Source organism: Plectropomus leopardus, chromosome 5 (assembly GCF_008729295.1).
Source record: "Plectropomus leopardus isolate mb chromosome 5, YSFRI_Pleo_2.0, whole genome shotgun sequence".
NCBI lineage: Eukaryota > Metazoa > Chordata > Actinopteri > Perciformes > Serranidae > Plectropomus > Plectropomus leopardus.
Window position 1 is genome coordinate 35424019 of NC_056467.1, and position 23262 is coordinate 35447280.

Sequence of the window (23262 nt, forward strand, 5' to 3'; positions counted from 1 at the left end):
CCAGGGTTAGATTAGACTGATTAATCTCATAGTCACTTATGTCAATGCGTCGCCCCGGCCCTACTCCAGTTACATCAGGTCATTTCCAGCACTGCTCTACACTCTGTTTTCTAAACAGACCGAAGTGCACTTGTGACACTTACATAACCATGAACATTATAGACTCAGTCCAGAGTACACTTCTCTGCAACCCCAGTTACAGCTGCACAGAAAGATTAGGATAATATCGTAACCTAATATTTTGTCACAGTAAAAATGTTTATTCAAACTTTTCAAAGTGTTGCCAAACAACTGGAGGTTTGAAAGTACCTTCTCTGATTTATAGGACACATGATAAACTTCCAACCTTCTAAAAAGTAAAAGTATATTTACTAAGACCACCATCAACACACACTAGAACAAGAGAAAAAACAAGTGTGATAATTGCTCACCTTCACTCACACATTTCAGCAGCTCAAGAGTCAGAGGCAACAGAAAAAAAGTCACTGAGTGCTAAATAAGGGTTAAGGCTAGGCTATTTTGATGCAGAGAGAATGTACTAGTTATTAGTTATTAATTTTAGTTAGTTATTAATTATTTCTTTTCTGTCTTGTTTTTTAGTTGTAAATAGTTGTAGTACTTTTAAGTTACCCTTTGTCATCAGAGTCTTGCATGTCATACACAACTAGACCTATTATTTTTCTTGGACAGTGAACTGAAGTAAGCTAATTAATTCAGCTGACTTTCCTGAAATGTTGTCTTATTTTTGTTTTTCAGTTCTGGACAAGTAAATATATGCTAAAGTTGTCACAGCTTACAAAACAATACTTTTAACGTTTGTCCTTTCTTCTATTCTATACTGTACTGTACTGTGTCTATACTGTACCCCCCGCTTGCCCTGATCGTGCTCTTGGTCCTGGTTGCGCCGATGCTGTGATCATGCCTTTGGACACCTCTGTATCAATATATGCATGAGACTCTTATCAATGTCATCATAGACCCACAATGACCCACAATATCATCACAGAGTGCATTTGATAATTTCGCACCAGTCGTTATTGTATTATGACATGCATCTGTTTACATTATTGCTGTGCCCCCCCCCCCCCCCCCCCCCCCCCCCCCCCCCCCCCCCCCCCCCCCCCCCCCCCCACCCCCCCCCCCCCCCCCCCCTCTTTCCTTTTTGGCCACAATTGTATTTCATTTGTTATTTACGACATCTATTGCACATCTGTCCGTCCTGGAAGAGGGATCCCTCATCATCCTCTGCCACTCTTCCTAAGGTTTCTTCCTTTTTTTCCCCTGTTACAGGGGTTCTTTTTCGGGAGTTTTTCCTTGGCTGATGTGAGGGTCTAAGGGCAGAGGGATGTCGTATATTGTAAAGCCTTCTGAGGCAAACCATGTTTTGTGATAATGGGCTCTACAAATAAAATTGACTTGACTTGACTTGAATTTACTATTTTTTTAATTCATAGGCTACTGTGCTTTAGTATTGAGTATGATGTAATGGTTCAATATTGTGTGACAAACATTTTGAATATTTTCCAATAAGTATCAACTTTTTAATAAATATATTATAGACAGTTATATATTTAATTTTGCTTTTTCATTTATTTTATATTTTAATTTATATTTCTTTTCTTTATTATTATTGTTATTATTATTAATGTCTATTGTCTTATTTGGATCAAGGCAAATAAATCATGTTATTTCGTTCGTGACTATATTGAAACAGTGCTCGTTGCCCTATGTCAGGACTGTCAGGCACGTAAATCCTGACGTGCCCTTCGGTACAAATTCCTTGTTTTCTGAAACTGGTGCAGACCCAGCGCCCCAGCAGGGTGCCCTCATCCAGACCATAATCACGTATAATCTTACACCAAGCGAAGGAATTCACGGAAGCAGCTTGCTGTGTGACAAAAAAAAAAGCCTCAGCCCCTAGCAGGTAATACTCAGGGCACAAAAAGCATATCTTAGTACGTTCCTCCTCTTCTAGAAGTGGGCGTGTCTGTTTCCACAGAGTGAAAACAACTTGATCTGCATGCGGAACCTCAGTGGTAAACTTGGTCAGAATGTCGACTAATGGGGAGTATGACTGCATAGTGATCGGGGCCGGGGTTCAGGGCTCCTTTACAGCCTACCAGCTGGCCAAAAAGAAACAGAGGACTCTTCTGCTGGAGCAGGTGTGTCACACATTGAACTTTGTTCCAAAACATTTGTTATTAACGACCGGTAACAGTTAAGAGACTGTGGGACAGGGTGAAGTATTCAGATTGAGTGTGTGCGGCATTAGGTTGATTTACCATGAAAATGCACAAAGTAAATGACAAACTTCTATGTCAGGTTAGGCTATTAGTAACATATTAGTAACATAGTAACATTAGTAACATGTAACATTTCCGACCTGTGAAAGTCAGAGCTGGCTGCTGTGCTGCACTGAGCATCTGGCAGCAGCTGGACTTATTTGGCATTCATATGTTGCCTGGCAGCTATCCTTGCCTCCACTTAACAAGGGTGTTTTTGTTATTTTAATTAAATCTATGTGAAACTGGGTGTATGTAAAGCATTACTGCAATTTAATAAACTAAAATAAACATAAATGTACAAAGCATGATGATACAGTGTGTGGAAGCATACACTACAGTGTACACAGCAATCTTTACCAGAAGCACTGACTTCTTTCGTTACTGATGTGGACAGTCAGATTAACCAGTTTAGGGTGGGGGCCCATTGACTGCCTTGTTTCTCCCACACATTCCTAGCCTTGCATATGTGCTAATTATTAACCCTGAAGTCTTTCACAAATATTCAAACCTTTAAATCCTAAGCATATTAGTGCGATTTCTTTGAAAATCATGAGGAAAAAGGCAATGTGCAACTTGAAATGAAATTTTTCACAAATTTTAAGAAATTATGAGATCTAGAATAAAAAATTATAAAGGCTAAGGGAAATGTCTAGGGAAAAATAAAAATTGCCAGGGAAAACCATGTGTATAATTATAATAATTACATGATTTAAATTTTGCTACAGAATAATGGTTTTTAAGCACTTTTTCAAAATCTTTCTTTTTTTTTTCAAATTTCTTGGAAATTTTAGGTTAATGCTTTTTTTTCATTGCCTTCTTCCCATGTTATTGAAAGAAGTCTGTGCTGTCTAGCCATCCGGAAGTGAATCAAAAGGTTTCGTCCAGCAGCGTAACAAATAGATACCTCCCAATGGTGTATCATACCGCCACAGGTAGAGATGGCAAATTCGACATCCAAGATTAAACTGGTTCGAAACGTTTCGTCACTTCCAGCTTTAGCACGTAGCTCGAGACGGATTTTGAAACGGCACGTGATCGGGACCAAACTGATTTATAATAGAACCATGTACCAAACCCAGACAGAGAGTTTTAAAGGACTGCGGGAAATGCAGGCGTTTGAGGTGTTGTGTTGTGGCAAGGAAGTAGAGGGAGATTTGTGCGAATTGAGCTGAGTTGTTGGTAGATTGATGGATAGAAAGATAGATAGATTGACAGATACATACATATAATATAATAATAAATTATATATGGACGGACGGACGGACAGACGTGCAATAGATGTCGTAAATAACAAATGAAATACAACTGTGGCAGAAAGGAAAGAGAAAGAAAGAGGGGGGAGGGGGAGAGAGGCACAGCAATAGTGGAAACAGACACATGTCAAATTACAATAACAATAGGTGTGAAATTATCAAATGCATTCTGTGATGATATTGTGGGTACTGATAAGAGTCTCAAGCATATATTGATAGGGAGGTGTCCAAAGGCATGATAACGGCATCGGCGCAACAAGGACCAAGACCACGATCAGGGCAAGCGGGGGGTAGTGTGTCAGTGCAGCCACAGCAAGAGCACAACCAAAGGCAGCACCAGCACAGATATCACCACGATCAGGCACAGCCGGGGTTGCGGCCAGGATCCGGGAAAGCTAGGAGACAAGGGAGCAGGAATGCTCCGGTAGGCAGTGAGATTAGCGTAGTGCAGTTCAACAGACCCAAGGTGGTGAGCAGTAAAAAGGATAAGCACTCAGTGAGGATCCTAGAGTCACTGATCAGCAATTACAACTTAAATATGAATTCCAGAGAACAGTAATAGAAAAGAAAGAAAAAGAGAGGAAGCAGAGCCAGAGTGGCAGGTCTGAATGGACCCAAAACCACCCCGCCAGCTCACCTCCCCCTCCTCCCTGTCACACGGACGGAGATTTTCAACTGAGCACAAGAAATTTGTGCTCCAGGAATATACACACTTACGAAACTAGGGTCACTAATCAGCTATTATGGCTTAAATATAAAGGTCAGAGAGCAGTGTTAGTCCCACTGCTCTCTGACCCCTACAGAAAGCCCCCCAGCAGGTTAAACCTATGTCAGCCTAACTATGGGCTGGTCTGGGCAACCTGAGCCAGCCCCTTATAAACTCTATCAAAGAGGAAGGTCTTAAGTCTACCCTTAAAAGTGGAAACAGTGTCTGCCTCCCTAACCGAAACTGGAAGATGGTTCCATAAGAGAGGAGCATGGTAGCTGAAGGCTCTGGTTCCTTTCCTGCATTTGGAAACTTTGGGAACTACAAGTAATCTTGCATTTTCAGAGCGCAGTGATCTTGAGGGTTGGTAAGGAACTATGAGCTGTGACAGGTAGGATGGAGCCTGACCATTTAGAGCTTTGTAAGTAAGTAGGAGGATTTTAAATTCAATCCTGGATTTTCCAGGAAGCCAGTGCAGCGAAGCTAAAACAGGAGAAATATGGTCCCATTTGGTTCCCGTTAGAACACATGCAGCAGCGTTCTGCACCATTTGGAGAGACCTAAGTCATTTGTTGGGGCAACCGAAAAATAGGGAATTACAGTAATCCAGCCGAGAGGTGACAAATGCATGTACTAATTTTTCAGCATCTGTTTGGGAGAGGATATGTCTAATTTTCACGATGTTACGCAAGTGAAAGAAAGCAGTCCTTGAAGTTTGTTTTATATGGCAAAAGGCAAAAGATAAATCTTGATCAAATAAAACTAAGAGGTTCCTTACAGTTGTGCTGGAGGCCAAGGTATTGCCATCTAGAGAAATTACATTGTTAGAAAGGGAGTTTCTGAGGTGTTTTGGGCCAAGAACAAGTATCGTCAGTATAACAACAAAAATTTATAGTGTGTTTTCTAATAATGTTGCCTAGAGGAAGCATATATAAAGTAAAAAGTTGGTCCAAGCACAGAATCTTGTGGCACTCTGAAGCAGACCTTAGTATGTGCGGAGATTGATCATTGATGTGAACAAATTGGGAACGATCTGATAAGTAAGATCTAAACCAAGTTAGTGCTGTTCCTTTAAGGCCAATTAACTGTTCCATTCTGTGCAGCAAGATTTGATGGTCAGTGGTGTCAAAAGCGGCACTGAGATCTAAAAGGATTAAAACAGAGACCAGACCTGAATCAGAAGCAATCAATAAGTCCTTATTAATTTTTACTAGTGCCGTCTCTGTACTATGATGAAGTCTAAAGCCTGACTGAAAGTCCTTGAATGAACTATTATCTTGGAGAAAGTCACAGAGTTGATGAGCAACCACTTTCTCAAGGATTTTAGAAATAAAGGGGAGATTAGATATCGGTCTATAGTTAGCTAAAATCTCAGGATCAAGAGTGGGCCTCTTAAGAAAAGGTTTAATGACAGCTACTTTAAAGGACTGTGGTACATAGCCCGTTAATAAAGATGCATTGATTATATCTAATAAAGAGTTGTCTAATAAGGGCAAAACTTCCTTAAGTAGCCTAGTTGGGATGGGGTCTAGCAGGCATGTTGATGGCTTAGATGCAGAAATCAGAGTAGAGAGTCGGCGAAGGTCAATGGGGGAGAAACGGTCCAAATAAATTCCAAGCCTTGCCGCCATTTCCAAGCTACCTGAGTCTGGGGTCAGGTCAGTTAAGGGCAAGAGCTGATGGATTCTATCTCGAATAGTTATAATTTTATTATAAGGAATACAAGGCTCTATGGAGCTGTGACTGAGTCAGCCTGGCTACAGTGTTGAAAAGAAATTGTTTTTATTTTCGTCAATTAATGACGAGTAATAGTTTGCTCTGGCATGGCGGAGGGCCTTCTTATACATTTTAAGACTATCCTGCCAGACTAAACGGGACTCTTCCAGGTTGGTTGAACGCCAGTGTCTTTCAAATTTTCGTGATGTTTGTTTCAATTTGTGGATCTGGAGGTTAATCCATGGAGCTAGTTTTCTTTGTTTCATTATTTTCTTCTTGAAGGGTGCAACAGTGTCGAGAGCTGATCACAGTGAGCCAGTAGCATTATCAATGAGACAGTCAATTTGAGAATGACTTAAGTGAGTAGTCGTGTTCTCAGTTACTGTAAGACATGGTAATGATGTCAAAGCAGAATTAGTTTCTTAAATTCAGCCACTGCTGAACTGGATAGACATCTAGAATAGTAACTCTTACTGAGGGCTTGTAGTCGAGTCATAAAAAATTGAAAGTTATTAAATAATGGTCTGACAGAGCGTGATTCTCTGGGAAGATTAATAAATCTTCAATATTCATGCCGTATGCTAGGACAAGATCTAGGGTGTGGTTGTAGCGATGGGTGGGTTTATGTACACACTGACTGAAGCCATTGAATCCAAAAGCGTGGAGAGAGCAGAACTAAGGCTTTCATTATTAATATCCATGTGAATGTGTAACGGGTATATTGAGGACCCAGATGCAGTACAGTACACTTCACTGGCAGTTGGTAAACTTTTATTAAAACCAACACGAATGGAAAACAGGATACAGACTGAGAGTTCGTTCTTCGGGCTGTGAGCCCAAGCAATGTCTCTGGGAATCACACGAAGCAAAGACACGAAGCTTGTACCCACTGTGGCTGGTGACGAGGAAACCCCGTAGCTCCGCGAGCCGACAACACGTGTGTGAGCGCTGTCGGGGATCCAGCGGAGGAGTGGTCGAGGGCAGGCAGGGGTTCGGTTACTGGGAGGTCCGTCCACGGAAACAACAGCACCAACAGGGATCAGGCAGGAGAATCGTCGAAGCAGAGCAGAAAGGTCTTTACCAGGGAATCCGTCATATTTCCGGAATGCCGAAACTGAGCACGTGGTCGGGGACAGAAGGCAGGTAGGTTCACGAGGAGTCAGGCGAGGAGAGCAGGTCGGGGACAGGCAGAGTCGGCAACGAAGGATCTGTTTGGAGAGTGCTGGAAAGACATGCATACTGCAGAGGACGATCTGGCAATGAGTGTGTGAACAGGAGTGTCTTAAATACCGGGGTGATTGGTGATGAGCTGCAGCTGTGGGAGAGCAGGCTGCAGCAGTGGGCGTGGCTAGGAGGTAGAGCAGGTCAGAGGAAGGTGAGTGGAAAGTTACTGGCAGGGAGGGGGAGGAGGAGAATGCAGGAACCATGACAGAATGTTAAAATCCCCTACGATAATTACTTTGTCTGATTTAAGCAGTAAACTTGATATAAGCTCAGAGAATTCAGATAGAAATTCAGAGTATGGGCCGGGGGCACGGTACGCTATAACAATTAGAATTGGCTGTTTTCCAGGATGGGTGAGAAAGACAAAAAAAAAGGCTTTCAAATGAACTATAGTTTAGCTTAGCCTTAGTGTGAATTGCTAAGCTTGAATCAAAAATAGCAGTGACTCCCCCTCCTTGGCCAGTGTCGCACGCAACATGACTATTTATATGACCAGGAGGAGTGGATTCATTCAGGCTAACGTACTCATCAGGACAAAGCCAGGTCTCTGTGAGGCAGAATAAATCAATATGGTTATCCAATTATTATGGAATTTTTTTGTACAACTACCCTTTTATTTATTTTAGATTTAAACAAATGAAGTGGTCAGGGGACAGGCACCGTTTTTATAACATTTACAATATGGGTGTGTGACTGTTCTAGAAGCTCAGAGAAGTGTGTAATACTGCGACTCTGCACCCTGGTCCCAACTGTGGGATGTCATGGCTTTGGGCTTCTAATAAACTCTGCCAGATTCCTAGAGAGGAGAGCAGCTCCATCCAAAGTGGAATGGATGCCATCCCTCCGGATAAGACCAGGTTTTACCCCGAAAAGAGTGCCAATTATTAACACACATCAGCCCACATCATTTGCTGGACACCACTTCGACAACCAGCACTTGAGTGATGACATGCGGCTAAACATGTCACATTGGGGAGGGGTCCAGAGGAGATTACGATGTCCAACATCATCTTTGCGTACTCACACACCGACTCTAAATTAATTTTAGTGACCTCCGATTGGCGGGTGTCATTGCCGCCGACGTGAATAATAATCTTACTGTATTTATGCTTAGCCTTGCCAGCAGCTTTAAATTTGACTCGACGTCGCCCGCTCTGGCCCCAGGGATACATTTGACTATGGCTGCTGGTGTCACTAACTTCACGTTGCACTGCACTTATTTTAAACGTGAAGGGGGGGTGGGAGGTGTACCGTGGGCTTCGGGTGACTGTCTGAGTGAAGCATAGTCAGCCGAAGCCCACGATACACCTCCCACCCCCCCTTCACGTTTAAAAATAAGTGCTCCCCGCTCAGCGACACATCCGCTGAGGACACAACCCTGGTCACTGGTAGCTCTGTTTTGCTGAGCGGGGAGCACTTATTCCTTGGTTATTTTCTTGACTTTGTGTGGGTTGTGATATAGTTCGTGTGTCCTTAAACATGACCTCATTTAACTGCTGGTCTGCCAACACTGGTCTAAGTACCACAGTTATAATGATAGAGATACATTTCTTCCAATTCTGCTGTCAAACACAAATCAACTTCATCCTGAAGAGGCATGTATGTGCCTTTAGGCTGTCTGCTCTGGTTCTGAGTGTGTGGTTAGAGCTAAGTGAGCTGAGGAAGAGTGGCAGAGGTTATGTGGGTTTTGGAACGCAAGAGGATCCCCACTGGGGGCATGTGCCAAGCAACGAGTCAGACCAAAGGGGAGAAACGAATACGATCATCAGGGCGACGCTGACATGACTTGGACAAAGAGCTTCTCCTCTACCAAGCCTACTTTTGGCTCATGTCCGGTCACAGGAGAGTGGAGTAGATGAGATATGACTGAGGCTCACTCAGCAACAGGAGATCAGAGACTGCTCTGCACAGTCACAGAGACAGTTAAACCCCTGGCATCCCGGGTCAAGCTGTTGCACTGGATGGACTGACCTTGTGGGAGCCATTTGGACACAAGACTCTGATGCAAAATCAAAAAATGCACTGCAGGAATTGAATGATGCCACCAGCAGCAACATGCCCAAGGAGCTGGATAGAATTTTCATAGTAGGTGCTGATTTTAATCAACTCATCCTTACACTCCAAAGATGTAGTAGGATCAAGGACAAAAGTAATTTCGTTTTTTAAACTTGGTTTAAAAAATGACTAATAAATCTGCCTCTTACCTTCTATCTTAAACTTCCACTTACTGTTGAATAGACCATTGTAACATACAGTATTTTTTCCCAGAAAAATACCGCAAAAAATGAAAAGTGTGCCAACCAACCCCAGTCTCCCCTACAGCCAATCGTGTTTGTGTGACTTCATAGCAGACTCAAGACCCCGAGCCGAACTGATGACACTAACACATCTGGTACCTGCAAGTTGTGTTGTACTAAGCTAAAATATTTTGGGGACACAACAAATATGAGAAACCATATAACACGTTTCCCCCTGAACGAAAAGGACAGCCAGCTGTGCTTGGTGCTGCCAACCAGAGAACCATTGAGTAAACAATAATAAAAGCTTGACTTGACACATCTCCTCCATTTGTTTATTAATAAAAGATAATGGAAGTAAATTCATCTGTTTAGTGTTTTATTTAATTATGGATCATTACAAATACACTGTTTTATAGGGGTGTGAATCTTTCAGTATCTCACCATTCAGAAATCGATTCTCGATTCAAAACGATTTCCGATTCAAAATTGATTCCCGATTCAAAATATAGGAGGTGTAATTTCAGGATCTACTCTGTTTTGCCAGTGGCATATTATGTTATGAAAGCAAAGTGTGTCTAAAATCATGTAGGTCAGTGGTCCCCAACCCCCGGGTACCAATTGATCCACGGACCGGTACCGGTCCGCGGATCAATTGGTACCGGGCCGCACAAGAAATAATTAGTTATTTCCGTTTTATTTATTATCTGAGTCTGAACGATCTTTTATTTTGAAAAATCTTTTATTTTGAAAAATGACCGGATTCTCTCAGTTACATCTCGGTCACTTGAGCGCCAAAATTTAACCCAGCTAGCAAAATGAGTAAGAAACAGACATCTTTGGAAAGTTTCTTTGTGAAGGGGAAAAGGCACAGTGAAGAGAGAGAAGAACAGCCTACGACTTCCAAGACATGTTTCAAACATTAGCGGGGATTTTGGGTGAGACTGAGCCTGCGCCTTCATTCACCAAGCTGGTGCACGATCACCTGTCTTTGCTTTTAAAAGAGTTCGAGCGCTACTTCCCAACCTCAAAGGACCCACGAACTGCCAAGGAATGGATCCGCGACCCATTTGTCAACAAACCAGGTGAATCCAGCATGTCTGTGCAAAAAGAAGATCAACTGCTGGAGATCACAAATGACGGCGGCCTTAAAAGTGTGTTCGAGACAACAACTCTGCTGGTGTTCTGTATTAAAGTCATGGCAGAATACCCCGAGATTGCCACCACAGCACTGAAAACCCTGTTGCCATTTCCGACATCCTATCTGTGTGAAGCGGGGTTTTCTGCAGTGACAGCCTCCAAAACAAAACAACGGAGTAGACTGGACATAAGCAACACACTTCCGGTGTCTTTGTCTCCCATTACCCCCAGATGGGACCGTCTCGTTGCAGAGAAACAAGCTCAGGGCTCCCATTGATTTAGCGTTATGGTGAGTTAAAATTTTCATGCATTTTATATTCGTTTTTATGGTGTATCTGCATCTTATTTTGAAGGCATGTAAATGTTACCATAGCAACCAGAATCAGAGAGCATTAGGGCAGTGGTTGCCAACAGAGGGAGGTGAGGGAGAGGAGAGAGGAGAGGAGGAGAGCTTGTGAGTCTCGGGCACACAAACATGCAGGAGCCATATCTGACGGTTCAAACTGGCAACTTTATTTCAGCTGTTGAAAAATAACATTCATGGAGTGTTTAATAATAATGAAAATGGTGTGTAGGTATATTTAGATCGAGAAAGAAATGTGGAATTGCTGGTTCTTGTCATTTATTTATTTTTCCACTTGTTTTTTTTTTTATTATTATTTATTTATTTAATGGGCAGAGAGGATGTTACCAGAGACTTTGATGTTATACTCATGTTATTTTATAACAATCTTGTTGTCAAGCGCTGACTGGTCCGCAGTTACAAAAAGGTTGGGGACCACTGATCTAAGTTTTATTATGTACAACCTTTTTCGTTGTAGAAAGCTGGAAATCAGAAAGTGAAAAAAAACATTGTAATTATTATAATAAAAAAAAAATGGGCACAGTTTTCCAAAAAAAAGTCCCATCGTTTTTTTGCAGTCGTTTGTGTATTCCATTATCTGTGCCATTCTGCAAAGCAGCTCCTCTCTGTGATGATGCAGAGGGCCTAATTCTCCTGTCTGCTCTACCTGCAGTGAACACAGAGTTTATGTCCATATGAGGCCCTGCTGCTTGTTAGACTCCCCTGCTTTACCCTTGTCTTATTATTATTACTATAGGGGCTACCAGAGTTTATTCTCATGCACAAGGTGCTACCAATAACACAGAGTGATAGATACAGTAGAATTAGGCCAATCACAGTGCAGTTTGCTCCAGATGACCTGTGGCATGCGTAAGCGGATACAAAGCGTCGGATCGTCTTCCAGTTGGAGGACAAGACCGAAACAAACCTCTGACCTCTCTCCAAAGGAACTATGGGAAACCAATATGGCGTTTAGCATGGGTGCTAATGTACTTTTATCATTAAAATATGGATGGAAGACATCCAATATCTGAACTGTCATTATGTATTTATTGGACAAGGTTCCGTAAAAACACCCAAATTCCCAGGCTGGATTCTGAGGCTTCTAAAAGAGCTACAATACATCAGAGTCATCCCTCTGAACAGCACAGCTGATAGTTTTCACTGGAAAAAAAAGTAAGGCGATCCGACAAACGGTCTCAAAATTTTCTAAATGATAAAAATTTTAGAGGGTTAAGAATAGACTATCTATAATCGATGTTTAGGATTTTTGAATCGATTCTGAATCGTTAAAAACGAGAATCAAGATTCTTATTTGAATCGATTTTTCCCTCACCCCTACTGTTTTAGTAGTCACACAGTGAGAACAAAATCATGTATAGAAAAAAAACATGCTTAAAAAAATAATAGAATAAAACCACTGATCACAAAAAAAGATGCATCAAGATTATCAAGATGCATTGATAATCATTTTATCATCAAAACGTAGCCATCTGAATCATAATTGAATCGAATCGTGAGGTGACCAGAGAATCCCACCCCTACCAAAGACTGTCACAACGATGTGCCTAATGCCAAACTGCCTCCTTCTTTCAGTTTTGTATGACCATAAGACATATCCTTGACAATAATATTATATGACATTTTTTAAGTACTGTAAATGGTGGATTATTAGGCTATATATCTTATGCTGATGTATGTTATTTCTGGTGTTTAAAAAAAAAAGTGTATTAAAGCAAAGTATTCCGAACCATTCCGAAATCCATGACCCGAAAACCATGGATTTCATGACCCATTCTACCCCTATCAACAACACATTTAGAATGTTCTAAAATCTGCATGACAGCACACCTTCCTGAAAATATTACTCTGCTTTTTCTTAATCTCGGCTCTTGAAGAAATCATACGATTATCGTACCACTTAAGGCAGGGGACAAGGGGCATTTTAGAGCAATATAAATAAACATTAATTTCACTTTGTCAAAGAATACAAAACTCACAAGGAAAAATACAATGCAAATGAAAAGTACCAGCCAACTCACTAATGGTGTAAACTATAAACTAACACAAGGATGACAATAACCAGCATAAACCACCATGTTCTGAACAAACACATTATTAACACTGACAAAAAGTCACATTTGCATATATGAACATAAAACACCAAATTTCACTGCAAACTAAAAACTACTCAATCCAGATCTGGGCATGATGGGAAATATAGGCTATTGGGACCTGTAAGTGCTGTTGTAGAAATGCAGTAGGCATAATTCTTTAGTCAATTCATTGGTTTAGTTAATAAATAAATAATTTATTTATTTATTGTAGGTTAAAAACAGGTTAAAATGTGTTTAAGTATTATACTGAGCTGATAAATAAGTTACAGGTTAATGAATTTATTGTGTAAAGTTTTTTGTTTTGTGCTGCTAAGTGGCTACGACAGTATTAACTAAAGGACAGAGGAGGAAGTTGTGAACGCACAGCTCACGTTGTTTAAGTGTGACTGTCAAATGTGAAGCCAACGGACCTCTTTTCACGACCAGTAGCCAATGAGGTATTTTTTGTTGTTGTTAATTAGTCTTTCACATTTTCGTTAAGTTTTATTTGCATATGTTTATACAATGCGATGCATTGTATTTTATGACATATACTGTTTGTATGTAATTTATCACAGTTCTCACGGCGTCAAGGAAACGAAGTATGAGAAGACATCAGCTCATTAAAAACGCCCGTTTCAAAGAACCGACCTGTGTCTGTTGTTGTGAAGAGAGCTACAGTGAGAACTCACCTGCTCAGCGCGGGTAGGAGAGACGACCGGACCATACAGCGGGTGACGACGCAACGAGCATCCAGCATTTCAGATGACCAAGCCCATGGCGTATTGTCGGCATAGCAACTCCAAGCAACGGCAATCATAGACTGTGTTGAAGACGCAACCCCACAGGACGAGGCCAGGAAGTGCTCTACCAAAGTCTTAAAGTGGTATGAGAAGTGGCTCAAACCTGGAAGTTGCAGCAAAGGACTCAGGTCTATTTACTGATCATGCTGTGCTAAGCCTACACGTTTGGGATAAATCTTATGTGCAGATGTTCGTAGCTACATGTCATAAGGTCTAAACAGTAATTTAATCATAAGCAAATGAATAAGTTAAGGTTTAAAGGTGAAAGAAACGTTTTGGGTTGAAACTAAGATGTGTGAAATTTTAGGATTTTGAAGGTTAATGGTAAAGAAAAGGCATTTATTATAAGTTAAAATTAAGATCTGTAAAGAATTTTGTATTTCTGGAAGAAAACCAAGTTTAAAGGGTAACATAAGTGAAATTTAAAGAGTCACTAAAAACCTTTATTTCATCAAGATAAGGTGATTTAACATATTTCTTAGCGCATTTGGTCAGCATTTAAAGTTCATATTTGCATATTTGTGTTAAAGTAATGCTAGTTTCTCATTTGCTTCAAAACACTGAGGTAATTTTAAGCTTACATAAGTTTGAACACTATGCCTTCATTTTCATGATATATTGAAGTTCACATGTAAAACTTGATCTCCTACACAGTCAGTTAATTACAATCTTATTGGCTACTTGTTGAAGAAAATATCGTAACTGGCATTACACATAGCCTTAATGTAATCCAATTCAAGCTGAATATACGCATTTGGTTATTCAATTCACTTAAAATGTCCGACACAAACACTAAGACCCGGCATGTAAACACTGAACAAACAGCCCAACCCCAAGCCGCTGACATTCAAGCTGCAGAAGAAGGGGAGGAGTTACGAAGAAGTGAAAGAGCTCGAACCCTGACTGAAAAGGGAAAGGAATTTCAAGAGGAAAAGTCGAAGAATGTACAGAATCGTTCATGAAAGATGGAAGTCTCAAGCAAGAATAGGAAAGGAAATATTGACTGATGAGGCCTCTGAGGATGAATTAAAGGAGACCATTGAGAATATGCAATGCACTTGCTCGAGTGTAAAAGCTGCATATGAAGAGTTACGTCGTATACAAATGCCTGAGCCAGACCTGCGACGCAGAGTTGATGCCTGCATAGCACTTTCAGATTTCATGGTTCAAAGGGCAGAAAAGCAACTCAAAGGGCACACAGCAGACGAAGAGGAAGAACCTTGGCCTGATGTTGGATCGATTCTGGACTCAACAGGTTCATTATCAAGGCCACCATCACATCAATCAAAATGTGGCTCTGCTCTCTCAAGCATTCACTCATTCAAGAAAACTGAGGCCGTGGCTGAAGCTGCTGCAGCTCAGGAAGCATTAGCAGTATTGGAGGAACAAGAAAAGGAGGCAACAGAACTACAACAGCTGGAGGCTGAGAACCTAGCCAGACAGCAAGTAATGCAAAGTAAGCACAGAAAGCTCGAGCGCCTTGAAGAACTTAAGAAGTTAAACACTGCAAGAGCTCGAGCAAAGGTCTGTCACCAAGCTGAAGAAAACTCTGATGCAATTGACTTGCTGCATGATGTTGTACAAACTAAAGAACCTCACGACCTCCATCCCTCAAATTCCCAATTCATTCCTCAGTCTCTGCCAGCCACAGCACAAAATCTTGACCCTTCAAGTCCCCCATTCATTTCTCCATCCCTAGCAGCCACAACTCAAATCCTCCATGCTTCAAGTCCCCCATTCATACCCCAGTCTCAATCAGTCACAAACCAAGCTCCCATTTCCCAAGGCTTTCAGTTGGTGCCTCAAGCTCCGCCAACTTCATCATCCATGTGTCAAGTGCAGAACAACTCTGATTTGGTTAATGTGCTAGCAGAAGCTATAAGTGCTAATCGCCTTCCAATACCAGAGCCTGCAATATTTGATGGAGATCCTTTGAAGTTCAAAGACTGGCGACTGTCTTTCAAGACATTGATAGACAGAAAAAATATTCCAAAGAATGAAAAACTGTATTACCTAAGAAAGTACCTAGGCGGTGCTGCAAGGAAAGCTGTTGAAGGATTCTTCCTAGTAGGTACTGAAGCAGCATATGACTCAGCTTGGCAGCTGCTAGAAAAACGCTTTGGAGACCCATTCATTATTGGGAAGTCCTTCAGAGATAAGCTGCATGGATGGCCAAAAATAAGCTCTAAAGATGGATGTGAGCTAAGAGAACTTGCAGACTTCCTCCAGAGCTGCGAAGCTGCAATGCCTCACATTAAGACACTTGAAATTCTCAACGACTGCAATGAGAGTCAAAAAATTCTGATTAAATTGCCCGATTGGTTGGTGTCAAGATGGAATCGTACTGTCATGGAAGTCAGACAAGCCAACGCTGGTTACCCATCATTCAAAGAGTTTGTAAACTTCCTATCAAGGGAAGCAGAGCTTGCTTGTGATCCCGTATCCTCCATACAAGCACTCAAGAGCATACAGGGTGAGAAACTGAAACACACCAAAGGTCAAGCCATTCAAGCAAAGACGTTGTCTACAAATACAACACAGAACAACACCCCATCATGTGTCTTCTGCAAAAGAACAGGTCATGCCCTTGCTAAGTGCAGAAAGTTCATTGAAAAGACAGTTCAAGATCGTGTCAAGTTTGTGCAAGCAGAGAAGCTTTGCTTCGGATGTTTAAAGACAGGTCATCACTCAAGAAAGTGTGATAACAAAGATACATGCGAAAAGTGTCAGAAGAGACACCCAACATGTTTGCACAATGATAACTTCAAAGAACGTCAAAGGTCGACACCTAAGGGAAACGACCACTCAAAGAACGAAACAGACTCCAAAGAAATAGATGCAACAGCAACCACTAATAGAGTCATACAAAAGGGCAGAAGCACGCAAACATCCTCCATAGTTCCAGTCTGGGTTTCATCCACAAAAGAGCCAGATCATGAAGTCCTGGTCTATGCACTCTTAGACACTCAGAGTGACACAACTTTCATCCTAGATGAAGTGGCCCAGGATCTAAACACAAACAAGGAAAATGTCAGTTTGCGGCTATCTACAATGTCAACAAGGTCAACAGTTATCCCATGTCAGAAACTGACAAACCTACAAGTGAGAGGATACAACTTACAGAAGAGGATTTCATTGCCACCACTCTTTACACGAGAGTTCATTCCTGCTGACAGAACGCACATTCCAACCTCAGAGACAGCTCAAAAATGGCCTCATCTGGAAAAACTGGCAGACAAGATACCGCCACCATTGGACTGTGAAGTAGGCCTCTTAATTGGCTATAACTGTCAGCAAGCCCTTCTTCCAAGAGAGATCCTGTCCAGCAAAGAAAATTATCCATATTCTCAGCGAACAGATCTTGGCTGGAGCATTGTGGGTTGCTCAAATCCAGCAACTGACTATGGTGATGCAATAGGAACCAGTCACAGAATCATAGTGCGACAAGTTACCCCTACTGTACAGCCATCAGATGAGCTTAAGACAGAAGTGCACTTTGTGTGTAGAAATCGAGTCAAAGAGATCAATCCAACAGATATAATCAAAGTTCTTGAGTCTGACTTTGTGGATCACATGGCAGATGACAATCCAGTCTCCCAGGAAGACCTTCTCTTCTTGTCAAAGGTGAAGGAAGGAATAAGACAAAAGGAAGACGGCCACTACGAGCTCCCGCTTCCTTTCAAGACAGAAAAACCCAGTCTCCCAGATAATAAACCATGTGCGGTTCACAGGCTTGCCTCATTAGAGCGACGATTCTGGAGAAATGAGGATACTACAAGGATTATGTCCATTTCATGAACGATATAATAGAGAGAGGAGATGCCGAGAAAGTTCCATAGCCTGAACTCAATAACCAGCCAGCATGGTACATACCGCACCACGGAGTCTACCACCCCCACAAACCCGGGAAGATCCGTGTGGTTTTCGATTGTTCAGCACGCTTTCAAGAAACCTCTCTGAATGATCATCTTTTGACAGGACCAGACCTGACTAACACATTAGTGGGTGTGCTGTGTCGATTCAGAAAGGGACCAGTAGCCATAATATGTGATGTTGAAAGGATGTTTCATCAATTTCATGTTACAAAGGAGCATCAAGACTATCTAAGGTTCCTTTGGTGGGACAAAGGTGATATGGACTCCAAACCCTCCGTGTACCGTATGCGTGTACATCTCTTTGGGGCAGCTTCTTCACCAGGCTGCTCCAACTTTGCACTGAAGCATCTGGCAGCACAGGGCCATGGAAAGTTCAGCGAAGAATCCATTAAGTTCATCCAGAGAAGCTTTTACGTCGATGATGGCTTAACAAGCTTAAAGTCACCTGCCGAAGCCATACATCTGGTGAAAGAGTCAAGAGCCTTGTGCAGTACAGGAAAACTGCGACTACACAAGTTCGTGTCCAATGATAAGGATGTCACTGCCACAATACCACCAGAAGAACGTGCCCAAACCAAGGATCTAAACATGGCACTGGGGAAGCATATCGAGCGAGCCCTTGGAGTCCAGTGGTGTGTCGAAGCAGATGAATTCCAATTCAGGGTCATCGTCAAGGACAACCCACTGACGAGAAGAGGAGTTCTCTCCACCGTCGCTTCTGTCTACGATCCATTAGGGTTTGTAGCCCCCTTCATCCTAGTTGGCAAACAGATCCTCCAGGAACTATGCGGAGATAAAGTAGGCTGGGATGAAGATCTCCCCGAGCACATTCTTCCAAAGTAGGAGTCATGGCTAAGAGATCTGCCTCAATTGGCAGCCCTAAAGATCCCAAGAAGTTACCTCCCTGCAAGCTTTGATGAGATTACACAGTATGAACTTCACAACTTTTCAGATGCCAGTTGCACTGGATACGGTGCTTGTTCATACCTTCGAGTGATAAGTGAAACAGGACAGATCAGCTGCTCACTTGTCATTGGGAAAGCAAGAGTAGCCCCTACCAAAATAATGACTATCCCAAGACTTGAGCTTTCATCAGCTGTGACTTCTGTCGGATGTTATCCGCAGAGAGCTTGAGATTGAGAACATGCAAGACTATTACTGGACTGACTCAAAGGTGGTTCTTGGCTACGTGAATAACGATGCACACGTTTGTGGCCAACTGAATCCTACGCATCAGATCCAGTACAAGCCCCAAACAATGGCAATATGTCAACTCTGACAACAACCCAGCCGACTCTGCCTCAAGAGGAGTGAGTGCAGCTCAGCTAAAGGACTCCAACTGGCTGAAAGGTCCAGACTTTCTTTGGCAGAAAATTTTTCCATGTGAAGAGGAGATGGTGGGAGCAGTAGAAACCACAGATCCTGAGCTTCGCAAGACCCACGTACACACAGTTAAGACGAAAGAAGTGAATTCAATTGTAAACCGCTTCACCAAGTTCTCTGACTGGTCCAGAGCAGTAAGAGCTGTGGCGAGGCTCAAGAGGTTTGTAAGAGAGTTCAAAGGACTTCAGCCAAAAACCAATGAAGCAACTAACCTTGAAGAAAGAAGAGGAGCGGAACTCTTCATTATTAAGCTAGTGCAAGAAGAAGCTTTTGCTGAAGACATCTGGAGAATCAAGCTCCAAAAGGAAGGCACTTTGAACAAGTACACCAAGCTACATCGCTTAAATCCCTTCTTGGACAGTGACAATGTTCTCAGGGTGGGAGGAAGGCTATCCCAGTCAGCCCTGCACTATGATGTAAAACACCCTGCTATACTTCCCAAGAAATCTCATGTGTCAGCCCTGCTAATCAAACATCATCATGAGTGTGTACATCACCAAGGAAGAGGCATGACCATGAACGAGTTACGAGCGCATGGTATATGGATCATAGGATGTGGAAATGTGGTATCCTCACACATTTACAGGTGTGTAAAGTGTAGGAACTACAGACGAACTACTGAGGTTCAGAAAATGGCAGACCTTCCAGAGGAGAGAACAGAAACATCCCCTCCCTTTACATACTGCGGTATTGACTGTTTTGGTCCCTTTCTCGTAAAAGAAGGAAGAAAGGAATTAAAACGATATGGATTGCTGTTTACATGCTTATGCTGTAGAGCAGTGCATATAGAAACACTGGACGACTTGACAACAGATGCGTTCATGAATGTGCTTCGAACGTTCATAGCCATCAGAGGACCTGTCCGCCAACTGAGATGCGATCAGGGAACAAATTTCATGGGAGCAAGGAGAGAGTTTGTTGAGTTGCTCAAGGGAATGGATCAGGAACGGCAAGGAGCAATGGGTTGTGAATTTGTGATGAACGTCCCTTCTGCGAGTCATATGGGTGGAGTATGGGAACGTCAGATCCGAACAATTCGCAGCATCTTGACTGTCATGCTCAACAAGTCTGCAAGCAGGCCTGATACCACAACCCTAAGAACATTTCTCTGTGAAACAATGGCTATAATCAACAGCAGGCCCTTAAGTGTTGAACATCTCCACGATCCTACTGGCCCAGAGCCTCTCACCCCTAACCATATCTTAACCATGAAATCATTGATCATACTGCCCCCTCCTGGCCAGTTTTGCAAGGAAGATCTCTATCTGAATAAAAGGTGGAGAAGTGTGCAGTTCCTAGCCAATGAATTCTGGCAAAGATGGAAACGTGAATATCTGCTAAACCTCCAACAGCGGCAAAAATGGCAAAGACCCTCAAGAAACTCACAAGTGGATGACATTGTCACTGTACAAGATGACAAATTACCAAGAAGTGAGTGGAAACTTGCCAGAGTTGTGGAAACCTACCCCAGTCCAGATGGCATGGTGCGAAAACTGAAACTACTGATCACTGACACTACATTTGATAAAGGCAAACCACATACCAGATCAGTACACATTGAGAGACCTATTCACAAAGTGGTCACACTACTTGAAGCTAACTAAGTCATGTACATGAAATCACATTCATGCACATCCTAAGTATTTCATTCATTCCTAGTTTTGTTTACAAGAAAATCACACATTACAGGTTAAGAAGTGATTTTGGTGGGAGTGTAAGTGCTGTTGTAGAAATGCAGTAGGCATAATTCTTTAGTCAATTCATTGGTTTAGTTAATAAATAAATTATTTATTTATTTATTGAAGATTAAAAACAGGTTAAAAGGTGTTAAAGTATTATACTGAGCTGATAAATATATTACAGGTTAATGAATTTATTGTGTATGTTTTTGTTGTTCCCATGGCGGAACTAAAGTTTTTTGTTTTGTGCTGCTAAGTGGCTACGACAGTATTAACTAAAGGACAGAGGAGGAAGTTGTGAATGCACAGCTCACGTTTAAGAATGACTGTCAAATGTGAAGCCAACGGACCTCTTTTCACGACCAGCAGCCAATGAGGTATTTTTTGTTGTTGTTAATTATTTCACGTTTTCGTTAACTTTTATTTGCATATGTTTATACAACGCGATGCATTGTATTTTATGACACATACTGTTTGTATGTAATTTATCACAGTTCTCACGGTGTCAAGGAAACGAAGTATGAGAAGACATCAGCTCATTAAAAACGCCCGTTTCAAAGAACCAACCTGTGTCTGTTGTTGTGAAGAGAGCTACAGGACCGTTGTAATGCCATCAAGAAGAAGAATGAAGCCGAATATTTTGTTAGATAAAAACATGTTGTGAATTTTGGAAATAATTATGCTTCTATTCTTTTTTTAATTAATTTTGACTTTTGGACTTAACTGTGCTCTTGAGTAACTGGAAATGTTTGTCACCCCCTGGCATCCTCCATTAGCTGTGCCGTGACACGGAGCTACTAGCTTAAAAATACAGATAAAGTCTGCGGATGTAGTAATTAATCTGTATGTGGAAGCAGATATCTTAATCTTAACAAGACTGAACAAGCTAAACATTTCTGTGTTTATATCTGGTGTATTTATTTAGTCTGGGATACCCCAGGATCTCTAGAAAGCAGAAGCACAAATTTGCCAGCGGACTCAGAAGTGCATAGAAAATACGTCTGCAGGTCATTAATGAGGTTCTACTTGCTTCTACTAATGAGGACCTACTTGCTGGAGTAGAAAACAAGGTTTCATTTCATATGTGATTCTACTGATGTGACTGGCTGTTTTCCAGTAAATAGTCAAACTCTGTGTATTCCCATGGAAACAGAGATAACAGTCGCAAAAAGCTTTTTGTTTTGAGAGCTAATTGCCCCACAACATGAATACATTTTGATTATACGTTTTTATTATGTTGGTGATAGCTGTATAATTGCAATATTTCATGAGAGGGTGTGCTTTAACTTAATCTGAGCACTAAAGTGATGCTTGCAGACCTAACTGTATCATTGTCGTGCTCAAGTGATGTTAAAGCACACCCTCGTGTACTGTTGCTTAATTTAACAACTGCATTAACCTTTCCGTAACTTTCCATACATTTTCAGAGTATTGCCAAATATTTTTCAGAGGTGTTGTGCAAAGGGTCTGATGTGATTGGATTACTGGTTGAGGGACTGGGCAGTGATGCTGAAGGAGTTTAGGAAGCAGAACACTATGATCCCTGTTTTATTTTATTTAATTGTAGAAACGTATGAGGCGTCCATCTTTTTATCATTCAGACATTTAGCAAGGACAGTTGGTGCAGTCTGGTCATTGGGTTGGAGTAGAAGGTACAGCTGTGTGTCATCGACCATGCAGTTTAATGAGATGTGGTTCTGAATAAATTTTCCTAGTAAAAGAAATTAATGGAAAATAAAAGAGAACCAAGCACTGAGCCTAGAGGGACTCCACATAAGAGCTATGTGAGGATAGAGGAAGAAGGGTTCAAAATTACAGAGAAGGCCCTATCAGTGATATAAAATTGAAGCCAGTTAAGAACTGTACCACAGACTCCAACCAATGACGCCAGTGATCAATAAGTATTGCCTGGTCCTCTGTGTCAAAGACAGCGCTGAGTTTCAAAAGAACCAAAACTAAGGAGTCATCACCAGCAGCTGTACAAGGAGATGATTGGTTACACTCAGCACTGCATAATCTGTGATGTGTTGTGCCTGAAAACCTGACTGAAACTTCTAAAAAATGTTACTGCTGTTAAGAAATGAAAGCATCTGTTGAGGGACCACTTTCTCCAATACTTTACACAGAAATGTCAGCTTTGAAATTGGTCTTAAGATTTTTGGTGTTACTGGCTCAATACCCTTTTTTCTTTTAGAAAGGTTAGACCACAGCATGTCTGAGCCCAGATGGGACATTCCCAGTAAGAAGTAAGCTGTTAATAATACTGAGAAATACTCAAACTAGTTTCCCCCAAAAACCTTTTTTAGAATCTTGGTTGGAACACAATAAAGGTAGTTGGTAGTGGGCTTCATGCTGGAAATGATTTTTATCAAGTATTGGATGACACACAGGCACATCAGACCTCTTTTACCTAGGGAAGTTTGCTTCTCTGAAATGTACATCAAGCTAAATTAAGTGAAAATAGATTTAAAAATTGTATTTACTGATGCATTTAAGTTGTTATTGACTTTGCTTTTATGTAT

General features: G+C 41.6%; 1 protein-coding gene across 1 annotated transcript in view; it reads left to right on the forward strand.

The window, feature by feature from the left end:
* The first annotated feature begins 2047 nt into the window (after positions 1 to 2047).
* The window catches only part of LOC121943021 (peroxisomal sarcosine oxidase-like), a 67337-nt gene continuing 46122 nt past the window's right edge, over positions 2048 to 23262 (forward strand). Inside the window, exon 1 of the mRNA XM_042486378.1 lies at positions 2048 to 2162. Within this exon, the coding sequence (XP_042342312.1) occupies positions 2052 to 2162 (111 nt within the window). The 5' untranslated portion in view covers positions 2048 to 2051. The remainder of the gene's footprint in view (positions 2163 to 23262) is intronic.